General features: G+C 39.4%; 1 protein-coding gene across 1 annotated transcript; it reads left to right on the forward strand.

Moving 5' to 3' along the window:
• Positions 1-16451: 16451 nt before the first annotated feature.
• Positions 16452-17519, forward strand: sox1b (SRY-box transcription factor 1b; the record flags this gene model as incomplete). The annotated part of the gene is made up of 1 exon (XM_079264169.1): positions 16452-17519. The coding sequence occupies one exon, from the start codon at positions 16452-16454 to the stop codon at positions 17517-17519; it is 1068 nt and encodes a 355-aa protein (XP_079120295.1).
• Positions 17520-20276: the final 2757 nt, after the last annotated feature.

Genomic DNA, 20276 nt, shown 5'->3' on the forward strand with positions numbered 1-20276 from the left:
TACTCAGCTGCTTTGGTGAGATCTTCTATAAAAGTCCAAGCTGCACTTTAGACCTGAATTTTAAAACCTGATCATGCTTCAAACACGGTTTTTCCCTAAGATTCTTATTTTTTCCTGTCTAATTTGTTTTCAGATATAAATTATGCTTCTTATTTTCCGCTGTGTGATGCTGTAATTGTACTTTGAATGATCTTATCTTTGAATTGTGCTCTACACGTAAACTTGCCTTGCCTCCCTACCACTGCGCTGTGTCTTCAAGAAGTAAAAGAACTGTTCCAGTCTTTGATGAAATCTTGAGTCTTGGATTCAACAAGTAGATAAAATCCTCTGGCCATTGTGAGAGCTATGCTAGCTTTGCAATCTTCACCTCTATTTGTGGAGATTTAGGAAAATAAGGACAAAACAGCATTCAAACGGTGCTCAGTGTGGCTCCCTGTGCTTTAACATAATGCTGTTCTTTTTCCTCCTGACAACAAAGGACTTGTCCACTGCTGGTCACATGCTGTACAAAGCATTATTTCTTTCTCTACATACAAATAAATGTATATCAGTGAATTATGCTCAGTAATAAATTGGTACATTTTGTTCTCTTTACACAATCTATCAAACTAGCCGAGACGGAGAGACAGAGAGCACATTGTTGCATCGATCTGCTGTGATAATGTCTGTCACAGCATAAAAGGAAGGGGATAAAGTTTTTTTTTCCCTCTCTCCTCCACATTGCACATGCCAGGCAACTCCCAGCAGCCTCTCTGTTGACATAGCTACCACAATGGGAACTAAAGGCCTCCCAATGCCTCCCATTATGAGCCTAACCCCAGGCCCAGTTGCTGCCCTACAGGGTTATCCAGTGCAGGCCAAACCAGCATTGGCCAAAGCCCCTCTGAATATTAGCCTGGATATATAAGACTACCCCCTCCCAACCATGCTGTATTGTTCAGAGTCATTTTGCTCCCACAATGGGACATCACACTTTGGAAGTAATTTTCAAAAAGGGGAAGCCAATCAAAAATAAAGGCACTTATTGTTTCTCTTTTGACACACATTGCTGAGCTGTCTGCCCCTCCCTCATCTGTCACTTTCTCTGTGTAGTCCTAAACCCTGAGGTTCATTCACGTCTATTATACGGACAAATTAAATAAAACCCAGTAAGGGATAGAGGGGAACGGAGAGCCCCACTGGCCAGTGATGGTGGCATTGGGATGGGAGGAACATCATGGAGGGAAGGCAGAAATGGGGAAACCTGAGGAGCTAATTCAGGGCAAAGCCAGAGGAGGTTTAAAGACAGCAGGCCTGGTCACAGGTGGAGCAAAGATGGAGAAGCAAGCAGAAAAAGGACAGTTACTAAGAACAGACTTCAGCTACTGAAAGTCATCAGGGGTCTGCTTTGGCAGACCCCAACAAGGGATGAGCTGAAGAAGTTGTGCTTTGAGACAATGTGTCACTGCCAGGCTGATCTGTCGACCACTGTGATGGAAAAACATCACCTGGGATTATATTCCTGTTTTTCCTCTTATATTCCTCTTTTTGTGCTGACTCTCCAAGACTTTTTAACTTGCACAAATGGCAGATGTCTCATCTTTAAGGAAGTGATGGATAGAAGAAGAGAAACAACAACGGATACAAGGATGCTTTTAAAAGTAAGCAGAGGTATGTTTGCTGCTAAAAGGGGGAAAGCCTTTATAGCTTTAAAGTGTATTTATTGGTTAATTAGGTTTGGCCAATCATGAGCTATATCGCTAACACTTAGCTTCTTTCTTTAGGCCTGTTTGTTTGTTTGTATAAGCTTCAGCTAAAAATCATTCTCATGTAATCTTCTAGTCATGACACAGAAGACCAACTTTCACTGTATGAATAGGCTGGATGGAAAAAACAACAACAAAAACCCCTCGCTTCAGGTCATTTGAACATTGGCAGGAAAATAACATAATTGCATCCACTTGTAGCAGCAGGACCCTGCACAGAGCTACTGTACAACAGACAGATATGTGAGCGCTCATGTTTTTTTCCCCCTCATTTGTTTGCTAGAACTGGAGGAGACACTGGTCAGGTTTTTGTGTTTGGCTTCACATGAACGCATGTGTAGGTTAAACATCACTCTGCTGTCTTTGTTCTAGTTTCAGTTCACATTTTTAGTTGTAGCCTGATAAAAAAAAAAAAAACCCATTAAATCAAGAAGCCTTTTAACCTCAAAATACTGAATGTTTGTATTAACATTTCTAATAAAAACTTGGATACATGTAATGTTTCATCACAGGTTATTTATGTTCAGTTTCCTGTTATCTGTACCAAAGGTTTATTCTTTTAAATCCTGAATCCTAGAAAGTAAATATACTCCTTTATTAAACATTTCCTCCTCTTTCTGGACATACTATGACATAAAATTATGCAAACCACTCAGTAACTATTAAAATGGTTCAGACTATTTCAACCTGGAAGAGTTTCATGACGTCATCCTCAAGTTTCCGTCCTAAAATTTAAAGGCGGAAACACAATGTTTGCATCTCTATATAAATTAGCCGAGACATGACAGAGAGCAGGACAGAGAAGTGAGCGTACGTGTGAGGAAAGGGAGAGGAAACCTTAGTGAAGGAAATGAAATGGGAAGAAAAGGTTGGAAGGAAAGGGCAGGTGGAGAAATGCTCTTTAGCGTCTTTGAAAGCAGCTGGTCCTGGCTTGAAGCTTGACCCTATTTAGGATGGGCGAGAGACATCGAGAAGAACAGTAAGAGCGGGAGAAAGAGACTCCTCAGCTCCACTCTTAAAGGCCCTCCACAGGACGTCCTCATTCTTCCTCAAGCTGACACCCCCCACCAACAGCTGCAGAAAAAGCCTCATTTAGGCTGAGTGGAGGGAGAATACAGAAAGAGTGGACCCCCATCCTTCACTGAGGGGGGCTCCGATATCAAAACTTCCCCTCAGCAGGCAGGACAGAAATGTCAGAAGAAAGGCCTTCGTGTCTTTCATCGCTGTATTTGGAAATTGATTTGTGTGTGTGTGTGTGTGTGCTTTGCATCAGCCTTTTTGACCTTTTCTGGAATTTTTAACCTGAATTAAACAGGAACAAACTATTGTTTGCTGCTAATAGACATGATCAGTAAAAGAGGAAAGGCTCCTCTGCAGCTGCTCTGTAAACAGTTATAATATTAGTTTCTGGTGGTGAGCAAAACCAAATGCATGAATAATTAATAAACATCTCTTCATCTTTGTTCTGGTTGCTACTGCCTGTGAGAAAAATCTTTAAAAAATTGTTATCGTCTTTGTAACAACACAGATTTATTCGGAGGAATTTATCTTTAAATTTCTCTTAGTACATTTTCCAGTTTGGGCCTCTAAAAGAAATAAATATGTCAGGTGGAAATGATGTAAAAAGTCCCAGAAAAAAGCTGGGAAACCTTTGTGTGTGCGTGTGTTTTGGTAAATCTCTGCCTCAGCTGACAGAACTTTCTGGACCACTGAACAATTTCCCGACGTGTCAGTAGAAGTCAGCCGTGGTGGTGATGGAGCTGAATGGGATTAGCTGTTCTTGGCCAGTGACAGCAGCTACACACACACACGCACACACACAGGCGTCTGCCCAGCATGTTGCCTGTCAGCTGTTTTTCTCTGCTGTTTTGCAAAATGACTAAATTTAGTTCTAGCTGTGTTTGTTGAATGAATAAGAGAAGCTGATTAGCCGTTTCTTTTTTTGGGTTTAAACTATCAATAAACAGAGTGGCAGTTTCTGGCTGGCCTTATTTAATGGATCAAATTATGTGACATTAGCTGGGATTTCTCTCATAAGCAACTTCTAGGTATGGAGTAGCAGCCTCCTGCAGGTAACAGATGCCCATCAGGCAATTAGCTGAAAAATAAAAAACACTAGAAAATCTTAACCTGGTGACTGGTGATCATTTCTTTGTGTTTTTTAATTTGAACTGAAACTACTTGTGAAAGGGGATTTTTTTGTGGAGTTTCAGAAAATGCAGATACCAGTGTGTGTGAATGTGTGTATCCTGACAGTTATGTGCATGTTTGCATTAGCCAGACAGGTTGGACTGATGCTGATGGCTTTGATGTGTTCATTATGTGTGTGTGTGTGTGTGTGTGTGTGTGTGTGTGTGTGTGTTTGGACTGACTGGGACCGACTGCTCTCAGAGGGACTATCATTGCTGGTAATCCTCTTCATGGTCGACTAATCTGTTTTTGCCAGGGTCACTCCATCCCAACCCTCGCTCCGTTTATTCTCCCTCTTTTTTCTTTTCCTCAGCAGGGCTTTTCCTCCTCTCCTTACCTTGTTCTTTAAAGGTCACTTTTTTTCTTTCCTCCCTCCTCTTTATCCGCCCTTCTCCCTTTAATAACACTAATTTATTGGACTAAGAATCAAAGCTTTCATGTTTCCCTCCTGTCCATTTGAAAATCAAAATAATAATAAGAGGTTAAGGATCCTTCTCCCCTTCTGCGCTTTCTTCATCTACCTCGTCCTCAGACTCACGTTTACTAATTGAAAGCTACATGGAGACAATTCCTAGTTGAACGGATACCAGAACTTGGAACTTAAGTTGTATTGATATTAAAACAGTTTAAACAGCAGCAGCTGTATATGTACTAGGGGTGAGGAAATCTAATCAAAAAAATCAAATATCGGGACTTTTTGCTTCACAATTTTAAGATTGATTTTTGTTTTTTCAAATGAATAAAAATAATCAGTTATAAATTATGTCATCTTTATTGTTTTTATTGATCTTTTTACTTGTCTGCTTGGGCATTATAGCAGCAGAACTATGATCTGGTTACTGTGTTATTTTTTTCCCAACTAAAATCAAGAAAAATGACAAGCACCAAAAAAAAAAAAAAAAAATTGTACTTTTTTTTTGTTTTTAATTAACAAAAATCAAGAAATGGCAAAGAATTGTGAGAAACAAAATTTAAATCAAATTGAAATCAAATTCAATCGGGACATAAGGATATTGCCACAACCCTAATCTGTACCCTCCAGTCTGTCACAACTCAGATTATCACCAACGTGTTCATCTGTGGCATTCAGACTAACAAACAAGATGCTGCTTTTAGAATATTCTGTATTTAACCAGATCTTTCCTGGTGTTAAACATGTTGACCAAACTGTATCAACACTTGCAACATCTTAATATCTCGACCATGTGGAATCTAAACAACCCGTTTAGATTACAAGCTACCTGATGATGGCCAGTGTATACTGAAAGGAAAGTAAATACCCTGTATGCTCCCCCACATGGGCCAGAAAACCCAAAATCCTTCAGTCAAATAATATTTATAGAACCAAATTTCAGACATCAGATTGTCCTCGAGGAGCTCTGCACTCCGCACACTTCAGGATAAATTGTTTTAAGATTTTATTGGAAAAAGCTTCAACTACAACAAAGTGACAAATATGAGGATGAGGTATGCTGCTCGTCTTCTCATCCTTCCTGAACCCTTCAGCTTACCTTTGCTCTCACAACTAAAAAAAACAATCAGATTTCCATCCATTCACTACACACACACACACACACACACACACACACACACACACACACACACACACACACACACACACACACACACACACACACACAAACTTGAGCATGTGGTCTAATCATATTTCTTCCTATCTAGAAGCAATCAGTGATAATGTTGGCTGCTCCCAAGCGACTTGACAATACTGTCAGAGAGAAAGGACACACATGCTCTAATTAAATGTGTGTCCTGATGTGTGTGTGCTAGGTTATGGAGGAAGGAGGGGACCAATTGCATGTAGCTGCAGCATCAACACTGTTCGACCTGCCTCCAGATGGAGGAATGGTTTCAGATGTTTGTTGTAAAGAGCTCAGCTAAGTGTTAAAGGTCAAAGCAGGACGTTTCTCAGAGCCATTTTTAAAATCTGTAAACTAGTTTTTGAAATCTGGAGCAGGAACTACAGGATGGTTAAAGTTTAGGATGTGGAAAACAGATCTTTATGGAAAGACCCCACATTATTTATAAAAAGTTGAAAAAATTAATAATTTTAATGGGTTTTTTTAGTTTTTTTTTTAAACATGTAGGTTCCAGTCTGTCCATATTTAATGTGTTATTAAATTACAAGTTTAATCAATGACAAAGATCCTACTTAAATGTTTGCCTACCAGTAAAAAAAAAAAAGTGTTTTTTGTCATTTGTCATTAATTAAACTTGTCATTTAATAAGCATTCAAATATGAACAGACTGGAACCTACATGTTAAAAAACACTTTCTAATTATGATTATAGTTATTTTATTCGTTAATTTATTTTGAAAATATTGAAAATCTTACATACTCCACCTTTAATGGACTAGCATGCAGAGGCATTTTGTACATCCAATGAAGTAATCAAATATGGTCATTTGCCCAATAAAGGGTTAAAACAACTTAATTTTATGTGAACTAAAACCATTACGACAAACAAAGATGGAAAGTAGCCACAAACACTTTTCTTTATATTAAAGTAAAAAGTTTTGTTAGTTATAATTATGTGAAATGTCATCTACCAAACACTGTGATGAATTTCAACATACATTTAGAAAATCCTACTTTTACACAGTGTTTGTGATAAAAAAGAGCCAGCAAATAGCAAAACAGGTAGAAGTTAACTTTTGGATTTGCTTTTAATTAGCTTTAAGACTGAGTCAAAAAACACAGACTAATAAGAAAATGATCCGTTAAATCTTAAACGAAAAACACTTAGCATTGTTTTTTATTTTTCTTAATAACTTTAAAGTATAAAGAAAATAAACTGATTGCTTTACTAAAGGAAAAATTTCTGAAATTGGTAATTGGGTTATATTTTACTGTTACACCTAAAGTAGAGTAGAGTTTGAATTATTCCCTTTCATTAATCTCCCACCCGCACCCCAAAAGTTTAGGTTATTTTGCTTAAATATGAATAAAAACAAACAAAAAAAAATCTCCTAATTTATGTAAAGTTGCATTTGCTGAAGAAGAAAAAAAAAAAAAATGTTTTCCGAGGTAAATACAGCTCGTCTAAGTGTCCGACTGGTCAAACCTTATGTTGTGTATTATTATTATTGTGAAGCTCTCTCTCTCTCTCTCTCTCTCTCTACATATATATATATATATATATATATAAATCATGACACTTGTATTTCTTAACTTTTAGTGCTGCAATAACTTCTTCAGAGCAAGTGATACGGCCATCAGTGGTGACAATACTTGGAGAGATACATTGAAAATGCCTATAAGCCCTTGTAAACAAATATGACCATGTTGTGTCACATATGTGCAACAAAAGAGCAGCTCAGAAGATGCACTTTTGTTTCCTAATAACGCAACAAGAGTGGGAAAGCTGAATAAGAAATGTAAAAAGAAATTTTGTTGTAAACACAGACCTCTGCCTTCAGCCCTGAACGTCTGGCAGACAGGCAGAAACCCATTAACAAGTCTGCTAACCAAGATCCCAGGCATTCATTAGGCATCAATCAAAGAACGAGGTGTGATGATTAAATGATGAGTGCAAATGCTTAACAGTGTTCTGTACACCAGGCCACTTTACTCTGACACTTGAAAATGGGGCAAAATGGATGGAAGAAAGATGTTTATCTGAGTGTGGATGGCTGGAACTGGTTGAAACTGGATGAAGGCAACTAATTATTCATAGAAGTTATTAAAGAAAGTGACTTCCAATTTCAAAACTTGGGAATACAGGATGCTTGCTTCGACTCCCAGTAATCACTGTTAATTAACAATCAGTTTGGGATTTCACAAGGTCTGCTTTCTACCTCACAGCCCACAATGAATCAGCATTTTGCAACAATTAAACATCTAAACATAGATGGGAACTCTGTCATTAAAACGTGTAACCTTAAAATAAGAAATGCATGCATTCATTTTCCGAACCGCTTAGTTTGATTTAGGATCGCGAGGAATTACGCATCTATTTTAGAATTAATTAGATTTTCTTTATATTTAGTAAAAAGTAGCTTAGTTATATTTTTGCTTAAAAAAAACAGACGATACTCCCGGGATTTATATAACTCACTCAAAAGTGAAAAGCGACTGAGGCTGCAAATTCTTTAATCACATCATGATTTGATTACGATTTAAATGACTACAATTAGAAAATGATAATTTATCCATCTTAATGCATCTTTTCTTCACTGTGTAACTATTTTACTATACTTTCAGAGTGGAAATTTGTAATTTAGTTTTGTATATTTGCTGTGACAAATAACAAGGAAGAATGCAAGACACCTTGTGTTTCCACCAAGAAGACACATCCAGTAGTTTAACGTATCTCCATTTCGGAAAAAAAAAGTCTCAATTATCGCTAAAAAGTTTTCATGCACGTGAGGTGGTTTTTCAGATGTTTCTATATACAAACATATTGCAAAAGTGTAATGGAAACACTTTTTTTTTGCATTTACTTGTCCCTGGAAGTGCCGTGGGGGGTCATGACCAGATAATTTCCGGTAAAGATGGTGCGGTGCGGTACAAACAATAGTGAATTTCAGCGTTTCATCAAAGAAAATGAGGGGGAAAAGCTTTGAATAGCCATAGCAAATTCTCTGCAGCAAGCAGAAAACCCCAAAATAACGATACGTGGCTCCCTTGCATAAGTCATAATATTTATTCATATCTCGCAAGAGTAACGAGATTTAACAAGACTTGAGGCTAACGCGCTAAACCCTCTTCAAATGGAAACGCCTCAAATTGCAATTGTTGTTTGTCGAAACTTGGAAATATTGCTATTATTTTTGCAAAATGTAATGGAAACGCAGCTAGTGAAGCCTATGCAGAAGTGACAAAAATTGCAGTTCTCCCCTCATCCACTAGGGGCTCCAAAACAGCAAATCCCCATAGAGACCAACTTTACAGCAGAAATAAACATTTTTACAGCCTGGTACAAAAAACATTTTAATTTTAACAGGTCAGGTTTACCTTCATCACAACTGTGGGAGGAATGAATTTTCTTCATAACTCCTACATTTATAACCAATTTCATATGGAAATTTGGCATAACAAGGGGCGTGTCCTTTTGATTGACAGGTACCCGATATCCCATTGCAAGAAAGCAGAATGTAGAACAACTGCGGGTTTTAGACGGCCTCAGAGTTAAGTCTGCCTTTAGCTACAGGCAGGTCATAGTTTGATAGACGTCAACCATCCACCTAATACTCACAGCCCCCCACCGCCGCGTCTCAGCGCTACCTCTTTGCCCATTTTTGTATTTTCCAGAAGAGACGGCAAACACAATGCTGCCAAGATGGCAATGCTGGGAACCGCCCAATGAGCTTCAGTTAAACTCTTCAGAAACCCATGGAGGCTTTTATATACAGTCTCTGGTTTCCACCACACCAGGTCTTTAGTTGATCGTATTACAGAGTTCTTCTATTTCTGACCACAAGCCATTTATTTCACACACGCCTGTTTGCTTTGGTTGTATTTACCCACAATGTTTTGTGCCAAATCCACAAGGTCCTTTGATTCGCAGTCTGCTTCCATTGGTTTACTTGCAGCTATACTTTGTTTTGTTTGTTCATGCACACTTCCGAAAACTTTTAGACTTTCAGAGCAAACACAGCTGCCTACAGAAGGTAACACGTGCTACCTTTTAGTGCTGAAGGTGTTAGTCGGTTTTCAAATGCTGCCATTTTCCTGAAGCAACAGCTGGTCCTTTCGCAACCCTCAACATTGTGTTGTTAAAAAACAACTGATTAACTGTTAAATGTCTACCTTCACGTCGCGATGTGGCTAAAAAAAAAATTTTTCTCTTACTTCCTTTAGGCTACTATCAGCTGACCCATTAGAATGAAGCTAGCAGCTTTGATCCATCAGCAGTGAGAATATCATGTGTTGCAGACAAGTAATGCAGGAATTAATGCCATCAGTTAAAATGTTTCAATACCAACAACTTTAAAGCCGGACTACTGTACTTGGCAGATTTTGGTGCCTCCTAACAGCGGCTAACTCTTTCGTCACATCAGCATATAACAAAGACTAAGTATGCTCGAGTATTAATGCTTAGCAGATTCTTTATTACTTAATCATATCACACATTGTTAAATGTTGGAGCACAACAAGGATCTCTAGGATATATCAAAAGAGAAATGAAAGGGTATTGCATAACTAATATGTATGGCGAAAAGGGACTGAAAAATATTGACCTTGTAACCATGGCTACTGCTGATGGTGGTACTGAAGTGGTTGCATATACAAATAGGTTACAACAGCTATTTATTTCACAAGGCTTTGACTTCTAATTACCATCTGAGGTGAATTTCATACAACTGCGTTTTTTTGTTAGACAAGGTAATGAAATCTGTCTCTTAACCCAGAAGTGTCTCTGATAGGTCAGGAAAAACTAAATCCTCTTTATCTGAAGGCTGGAGTGTGTGCACCCCACTGACACACAAATTCAATGTGATGCAAAAAGAGGCTAAGAAAAGTTTATTTTCTTGACTTTTGTCCAGTGAAATATTTTACTTCAAGCATTAACCCTTCAAAAAAGACATTTTCATGACAATCTATATTTCATTACAAATATAACTTGTAAGTTGCTTTAATTCCAGTTCCTGAATCACCGTTCCTAATTCATTTTAGAAACACAACCTAAATATTTAATCTACTACTTCAGAACTTGTTTTCTTCAGTGTTTCTTTTCATAAGAGTTGGAAAGAAAACTCAAATGTCCCATAATTAATCACGGAGAGTGGCAGATAAAGAGCCAATAAAATAGTTTCATATGAATCACTGTCTCTATATTATGAACTACCTCAGCATGATACATTTAGCTTGTGGCCGCTACGTGTCCTGTGACTGCAGGTGAGCATTCGTTCTGTGTGCATGCATGTTTATGTACCGTCTGCTCCGACTGCTGCTGAGCTCCAGTAGAGCTGACAGCTTGCTGTGACAGAGAGCCTTAAACAAATTCGCCAGGTCAGCTGCTGCACAGCAGAAATGCCTTTGATTGCATTAGACCTGCGAGTGTGTGTGTTCGCCCACAGCCTCCTGGATTACAGATTTCTAGCCTAAAAACAGGGTGAAGTTATCACGCATATTGTGTTGTAGATCTATGCTGTTACAAGTTTAGTTTTGGCTTTGTTGCTTGTGGTTGCGGGGGTTTGAGGAGGACGCCCAACAGAGGAAAATGGAGAGTTCTTCTGAAATAACTTTTATATGATGAAAGATGAGAAGTGGTCTTATGAGTCATGTCAGTGTTTCTGCAAGGAGCTTCTATACAACACGATGTATGCAAACTGCAGGAGGATGCCTGCTGAGTTGCAGAGGTTTTACATTTCCGCCATCGTCTTTGTTTGTTTGTGGTACGTGCTGAAGGATAAACAACAGCAGATGAAGCTTCTGCTGTGGCAATAAAATGATTTGGTTTTTTTTATTTTTACTTGGAGGGGTCAGTGTTGTGTCCCACTGCAGTAAAACTATAGATAATTTGTTCCTGGTCTTGCAGCCAAAGACCGTCCGTGATATCTTTTCATCTGAAATCTCACTGTCAGATGCTACAACTACTGTCTTAGTCTTGTTTAAAGAGATTCTCTTTCATTGGTTCTCTTTAATCTGCAATGACCAAAAACCAGTTTACTGGTAGTAACTTCTACAAATTATACTAGAAAACAGTGTAGTTACGTTTTTTAAAAAGGGTTCATCAAGGTTCATAAACCTGCAGCTACATTACAATTATGGTTTTATAAGGAAATAAATTTTCTAGAAAAATACTTCCTAATTATTCTCCATGGGAACTCCTGCAGGCTGTGGTGAGTGGAAAGATTTACAAATCATTTGCTGTACGGATCATATTGGACCACAGATTCTCTTCTGCTTGGCCTTCGGAGAAAAATGAGTGAGTGTGTTTAGTAAGAGTTTATCTAAATCCTCCTGGTTTGATGATTCTACTGCATCTATTTAAAACCAAATAAAAAACTAAGTCTATTTTTTATATATATGGAGACTTAATTTTATTACATTTTGTTGAAGGGCAAATAAACAATTTTGGGGGAAATATTTACTATATATCACCATGTAATGTGTCAAAATGTTCATAGTGTATCTTCTGCTTTCTTTTGTCTATTCGGGGAAGGGGACAAGTATCAGGTTGTGTTCAACAGGGTTTTGAGCATAGTTTTTATCATAAAGTGAAGAAAAATGTCTCAGAAACTGTATTGTGCCGGGTCTTGCAGCTTGGAGCCTGATCAGAACCGGAAGTGAGAAATGCATTGTAATTTATTCAGTCATTTAATATAAAAATAAATGATCACTCTCTTTTTATTTTTCTAGGTGAACTTTTGTAAGAAAAAAAGTTGCAAAGTCTATTATCTGAAGCATCTTTGTCCAGTCCAGAGTATCTACCATAATTAGACGCATCTGTACAAGTAGTGAGAGAAAATTATTTATTTGTAGCAACGATGTAAAAAATTTAAACAGTCTTCACAACTCTGTTCAGAAGCAGAGGAGTTACATTATTCTGTTTTATCTCTTATGAGCTGCTACAGCTGATAAATCCTTTTAAATCTTCTCTGTAAGTGTCCCAGTCCTGAATGTAAACCTCGCCCACCCCAGCAGCAGAGCAGGCACTGTGTTTCCAGCACCATCCCATATGTCCATTCGCTGCTCTGACACAAACAATGCCTATCCAAGCACTCTGGGTATTTCCAGTCAGACCAGGCCTGCTGAACAATAACAAATATTTCTGACAAAAACTCTGATTCACAACAGTTTAGACCATATCCTTGAAACAGGAAACAGGAGCACACTGGTATGTTCAGAGTTAGGAGTTTATCTAAAGCCATTTGTGGAGTTTGAGGAGAAACTTTTGCTGATTGGATTAAACATTTAATATAGAATTGAACTTCTGATGATGGGTAATTGATAGTAAGCAGGGTTTTTTAAAGGCCAAATCATATGATAGTAGTTACATTTTTAATGTCTGGTGTCTATGCTTACATGCTAATGATTCTACAAGTAGATATCTTCTAAAATCCACCAACGTATCAACAACTTCCAGGCTGAAGCTGCTCTGATGGGCAGAGGGAGACGGGGAGCTAACACACTGATCGTGTTTGCAGGACAGTTTCAGCAACATTTCAACAGAATGTCGCCACAGCCTGTCCAACACTATTAATGCAAGTTGCTTCATTTCACAGAAATTAAGATGTGGAAATACCACCCACCCCAAGTCACAGCTAACAGATGTTCCCGACCAGCATCTGTGTCACAACTGGTGTCACACTTTAGCTTGTTTTAGAGAATTGCATGTTTGTACCTCACTTACTGCCAAGGTGCTGCAGCACTGACGTTGTGCTGTTGCAGTAAACTAATTCAGTCTTACAAAGATGGCAAATTTGAGACCATTTTAATATTTTCCTGCGAGGCGTTTACACTGGTTCCTCCATCACAAGGTCAACACCTGACCTAACACCATCATACACCAGAAATGAGCTTTTTTCATCCAATACCAGCACAAACAAGATGCCTTTTACAAACCAGCTTTGTTGGCCAGTGGTGTGTTTTACCATGTCGGCTCATCCTTACACACTAATGCTGAATACACAGGCGCATCAACTTAATTTAATTCCATCATTCCTATGATTTATTACAAGTGTAACTTCTAAACTTGTATTTTATGTTGACTGTTCTCATGCTCTCATTGCAGATACAGAAATCTCTGACCTTCAGACTTCGACTCATTGGAGGTGGAGAGACCCTTAGATGAATGTCATCTTCAAAGTTCCTGTGGCTGACGGAAACACTGATTCGTCCTACAAAACTACAATCAACAACCGTGTTCATGCAAAACAATAAAAATAATTAATCTTCCTTTTTTTTCCCCCCTCTTTTAGAATCTAATACAGCATGTTTCTTTCAGTCAACATTACACCACACAGATGTAAAACCCACACCCAGTGTTGTCCAGACACCCAATCAGACTTATTTAAACCATATTTTGTTAAAGCCGACGTCCTGTTGTCATGAAATCACATCTGCTTAATACAAGAGAAACAATTTTACAATGAAGACGGCATCAGCTGAATTTAGAAATTCATTTCAATATTAGTTATAGCTTGTTTAAACTGAGCCTCAAATGACAACTGGCAACTTGGATTTTATTAGAACCATCTAAATAGTTGGGACCTAATAGGAGCAGGTTGTGTGTGACTGTGTACGCTAAACACTGAATAGGACAGATTAACCTTCTACTTTTCTTCCTGATATGATTTAAAGGATGTTACATGTCCATTCAATCCTGCATTTAAGTTGTATGTGAAATCTTTCTCATGTCCTGTAACAATTCATTATTTATGTGTGAACAGCTGAAAGAATGCGACTGTCCCTCGCCAGGTATCATAACTCCCCCCTGAGATTAATCAAATATTTTTCGTTCATTTCTCACATAAAACCAGAGACAAAAAAGTCAATTCTCTTCATCAGGTGTCCATTGATTCGTCAATAAAATACTCAAGACTGAACAGCAGAAGTAGTTCACTGGCCAGTGGGACTAAGTGCCTCTCTGTCTTTGCCCTTGAGTCAGAAGATGAGCTGATTTGTTAGTGTAAATACAACAAAAAGTGGTTTCTGATAATATATTATTACTCTGTCAATGTAAAATATTTGTCAATTCATGAGTCTGATTTCTACCTTCGAGATGCAGGCAGCTGCTGTTGGATGGATTTCCACAGTAAGCACAAAACAAGCCACTTAACAGCAGTGGTACAAGGGGGAAAGAGGAAAATCCAGCCCTGCCAACATGGTTTAGCAGCTTGCTAAGAGGCAGGCAGCACCTGACAGATGCCACTTTGGGAACATAATCCCTGTAGGGCTGTTAGGATCCTCCACACAACAGGAAGCCAGCAGAAACCGGAATGCTGTGCCTTCCTGTTACATCCATCCCTGTGCTTAAACTGAACAGGCCATATAAATACATGTCATGTGGAAAGTATTTTTTAAAAAATTTTAAAAAAAAGTTAAGAAATAAGAAAGATGGCTTCTTAAATACTTTTTTTTTTTTTTTTTTTTTAAAAACCTTTTAGGAAATAAAAGATTATTATAATTATTTGCAGCACAAGAAAAATTCAATTCAAGTGCTGCTTCAGGCCTGCTGGTAGGAAATAGTCCTAGTCTGAAAATGGAAGAATAAATGGAAGAATAAACTTGCTTGAATATTTGTGAGAAGATATATTTATTTATTTTCTTTAAAGAGGCAGATTCTCCCAGATGATAGAATATATATATATATATATATATATATATATATATATATATATATATATATATATATATATATATATGTGTGTGTGTGTGTGTGTATATATATATGTATAGTTATAATGAGGAAAATTGGCGTGCAGAGGACTGGAACATGTTACATCTCCGGGCCTTCCGGGGGGGGGGGGGGGGGGGGGGGTTCTCTTTTTTTTTTCCTACACTTTCTTTCTCTTTCTCTGTAAGCGCTGGTGAAACAAACAAAAGACGCTTTCAATGGCACGTGCTCCTGCCGTCAGTCACCTGTTTCCTAGCAACGGACACAACAGAAAAGCACCTGTGGCTCTGCACAGAGGGGATGTGAACCCCTCTGTTTGACAAAAAAAAAAACAAAAAAAAAAAAAACGGAAAAATGGACATAATCAGCCACAGTTTGTCTTTTTAAAACTTTTTAAGAAGTTGTTTTAATATCAAACTCGTTTTAAAGTATTTATTACAACTGAAACATTTAGTTTGTGAAAAAGCTGATAAGTGGTAAAACCAATCCTGTTTTATGTCATTATGTTAATGATAAACTGCTTTAAATTAAATTATTATGGGTCATTGTTTCACTTGCAATTATAAATAAACATTTTTTTTAATTAGGCTATTTCTTTTTTTTCCAGTTTTTGCTGTTTTCTTTTTCTTCCTTCGCAAATCCTTCCATTTACCATTTTTTGTTTCAACATTACCATCGACTTCTTCTTTTGTTTGTTTCTATATGAAACTTTTTTTTTTTTTTTGGCGCACAGACTTCACTATTTGACGCAAAATATTTGGAGCTGAACTGGTTGCAGTTTCAAGCCACACACACGCAAAAGCGATGACAGAGGGAGTCATTTTTAGGTGTTGCGCTCCGACGTCACCAGAACCTCGAGCCCCCCTGCATGCAAATCACGTCTCCGCTCGAGCCTATCCATTGGCCGTCTCTCGCTCATTTAGCTGCTGTCAGAGCGCGCGGCCCGGGCACGCTCCGTAACTTTTCACAGCTTCAACCAAAGTAAGCTCAAACAAGTCGTTTCTATTCTTCTCAGCGCTCGTGGAGGACTGTGGGAAGGAGAAGGAGAGGAGCAGGTCAGCTTTACCTCTGAGTGGATTTCCTCCTGAGACTGAGCGTCTCCTCATCGCTTTATTTCTCTCTTCACCTCCGTGTTTGCCGGAGGTTGAGCTGCGCGCGGGCCAGCCTGAATGTTTCTGTGTGTTTGACTGTGTCCTACAAGACGAGGTGAATGTACAGCATCATGATGGAAACGGACTTGCATTCCCCCGTGGTGCCCCAGACCAACCCAACCAACCCGGGGGCACACGCAGGAGGAGGAGGAGGCGGGGGCCCCGGAGGCAAAGTCCCCCAGGAGAGAATTAAGAGACCCATGAACGCCTTCATGGTGTGGTCCCGGGGCCAGCGGAGGAAAATGGCTCAAGAGAACCCCAAGATGCACAACTCTGAGATCAGCAAGCGGCTGGGCGCGGAGTGGAAGGTGATGACCGAGGCGGAGAAGAGACCTTTCATCGACGAGGCGAAGCGGCTCCGGGCCATGCACATGAAGGAACACCCGGACTACAAGTACCGGCCCCGGAGGAAGACCAAGACTCTGCTGAAGAAGGACAAGTACTCTCTTGCCGGCGGACTGCTGGGCTCCTCTGCGGGTGTAGGGATGGGAGGCGGGCAGCGGCTGGACAGCCCCGGAGGGGGGCATGTGGGGGCAAATGCGGGCTACGCGACCCACGTGAACGGCTGGGCAAACGGCACGTACTCTGGCCAAGTGGCGGCTGCAGCGGCCGCGGCTCACGCGATGATGCAGGAGGCGCAGCTGGCGTACACGCAACACCCGGGCACCGGGGCTCACCCGCACCACCCACATCCCCACCATCACCCGCACCACCACCCGCACAACCCGCAGCCCGTGCACAGGTACGACATGAGCGCCTTGTCTTACAGCCCGATCTCAAACTCTCAGAGCTACATGAGCGCGTCGCCGCCGGGCTACGGCGGCATCACCGGCTACACGCACCAGCACCAGAGCTCCGGCGTCTCCCCGGTGTCCGGGGCCATCGGAGGGACTTTGGGCTCCCTTGTGAAATCGGAGCCTAGCGTGAGCCCACCGGTTTCCACCGCGCGCGCGCCTCCGCCGTGCCCCACGGGAGACCTGCGGGACATGATCAGCATGTATCTGCCCACCGGCGAGGCGGCGGGGGACTCCTCGGTTCAGAGCAGACTGCACGTGCTGCACCCGCAGCACTACCAGAGCAGCGGCTCCACTCCGGTAAACGGAACGGTTCCTCTCACGCACATTTAATCGTTCATGTGAGCTCTAAACACCACAACCAAATATTTAACTCGAGATGTGGGCGCCAGCTGCTGATGAAATGTAAATTATCGGCGGGTCTAGCCATAAAAATGCAATCACTGAACAAACTTTTTTATTATTATAATTATTATTATTATTGTTATTAATATCATCATTATAGTTCTTTTTATTTGCTTACAGTGCTGGATGTTTCTGTGTCTGTCCGAGCTAAAGGAAAACGCATCCGATTTACTTTCGCTCTCTGGAACAGAGCATGCCAAGTTTTCACACGATTTAAATTATAATCCATGAATGCTTTTGCATTTTTCATCCCCCCCCCCGAGTTTTCTGTGGATTTTCTGGCACCAGATGTGTGTTAGAGGAAGTGTTTTAAAAAGAAAAAAACTTTGAAAGAGGGGTGCGTATAATAAATGGAGGAGGTCTTTTAAAAACAAGTTAGGATGCAGTTTAAATTGATTTCCAGTTTTGATGCTTGTAAACATGTGAGTCAGTCGCTGTAATTTGTTTCTGTTGTTGTAAAATCCTGTACATTGTGAATAAATAGGCCTAATGAAAACGCTTTTATGCAATTGTACATAATTTACTAAATGCAAAGCCACATTTTTTGGATTGAGGACTTCACAGTTTTGTGCTGAGTTTAATAAATGTTCCAAGATTTGTTTCCGTCTTGGAGAAATTAGATTTGTTCGTCTTTTTTATTTTTACTTGAACACATTTTTTCAGACTCGTGCAAACTACACGAATGACTGCATTTAAGCATCTTTTTCATTCATAACTTCGTATAATTTCAGAGTTTTAATGAAACTTCGGCAGAAGGAAAAAAAAAAACAATTTTTTTCTCATTTTAAATGCCATCATATGCAGACGTGTTTTCTCATCACTGTCTTTATTTAAAAACATGTTTTTATCAGTCAGTCTGGATTTTAAAACGTCGTTTCTGTTATAACAAAAATAATTTATTTAGATAAAAAATAAAAATCAGTCCAATGATGTTTAGATGATTAAAACTATCGCTGCATTTTAAAATGGATCATTTTAATTCAGATGTCTGCTGACTGTTTACATTTTTACCACAACATCTGATTAGAGCATTCTTGCTGTTATTTTGTCAACAAATAGCCAATCTTAAGAATATTATGCTGTAAATAGCAAAACGTTTTTTTTTTTGTTGTTTTTTTTTTTTTTTTTACTAGATATTACAAATTTAGTATTTTCTTTTCTATTTTTCATGAAGAAGGAGCCATTTTTATCAGCTTTTATGTGTCGGTGTTCAGTAGTACTGAAGCTGTTTCATGTTTTGTTTTGGGTTTTTTGCTCCCTACAAAACGCAGCACTAATCAATATTAATATCAGAATATGTATTTAATAAAATGTTACAGCCTTTCCAGGAATACACTGATATTTATCAATAATTTTTAAAATCTTTTTAATCCAAGTTGTGATCATGCATTTAGGATCATTTGTCTCTTTCTGTGTTTATGAAACAGCATCATATTCAGTCGGAGGGGAACTCATATATCATCCCATTATTTTTAACTTCTCCCCCAACTCTATGTAAGGCTTCATTGTGTGCATTATTGTTTCAACCATCTTGAATCTGCATCAAACTTTCGATTTGAGCCTTTCTCTTCATGTATACTTGCGTACAGAGCAAAGCGATGTTTCTCTTTTGTTACGTGCCTGCAGGGTCACGACCTCGGCAATCTAAACCTCAAGCAGAAGAAAATCCGATAACAAGAGTATCCGGTGGTCAATGAACTGCTAATTCTTCAACTGGCCTAGTGGGGACCACTTCAGCCCCACTTCCACCTGTTTGCCTCTGCCTCAGCACTGAGCCCCCCCCCCCCCAAAAAAAAATCTTACCCCCGTCCTGACCCCCAGCATCAAACGCCTGCATCTATGTAATTGTCATGGCTGTTAAATTATTTCCTCCTTTAAATTTGATGGCTGAATCAGAGGAGGCCTCGGGAGCAGGGAGGGAGGCATGAATGAGAGGAGGAGGAGAAGGGAGAAGGCGAAGAGAGAAGGTTTTTGTGTTGAGGAGAATGGGGATTAGTCCTGGTGTAAGCCGGGGCAACCCGGGGGTCACCCCCTAACAAAAAGCCCAGCAAACAACACCCCTGGTTTTATCAGACTAATTCCCGTTCGGGTCCGAGGCTGAAACAAGAGGGCAGCCTGGATGGAAATCACATCCAGTAAATCTGATGTCACGAGTTTAAACTGAAGGCAATTCACACACGTTCTTTCTCATACTTGTTTCTTTTCTTCCTCTTTTGATTTATAAACAAACAATTTTGACAGTTTTAGTGATTAAACTTCACAAATGATTTATTATCACTTGAGACTAAAAAGCTGAAAATCCAGGGAGTTCCAGCTGCAACATATTTCCACCCCAAGGCCAAACTAAACGAAGCCAGAACTACACATCTGAAACTCACATATAAAAACAGCACAAAACCATAAAAGCCATTTATAATCTGCTTCAGTCTGTCACAAGAAAAGATGAAAAACGCAACCTTATCCAAGTAAAAATGGACCATGAATATTTTCTAAAGCTTCACACATTATTTTTACCGTCTCTGCAGGAGTTTATAAAAGCATCAAGATGCAGCTCAGTTTGAATTTGTGCAGAAAAAAACCATCTCAGGAAGTCAGATTCTCTTTTTTCAGGACTAAAAGCAAACCAGAGGCCAGAAAAAGACCCCAGTAACATCCTTCCAATACAAACTGGTAACAAAACCAGAA

The sequence above is a fragment of the Telmatherina bonti genome (genome assembly GCF_933228915.1).
Source record: "Telmatherina bonti genome assembly, chromosome: 24".
Taxonomy (NCBI): domain Eukaryota; kingdom Metazoa; phylum Chordata; class Actinopteri; order Atheriniformes; family Telmatherinidae; genus Telmatherina; species Telmatherina bonti.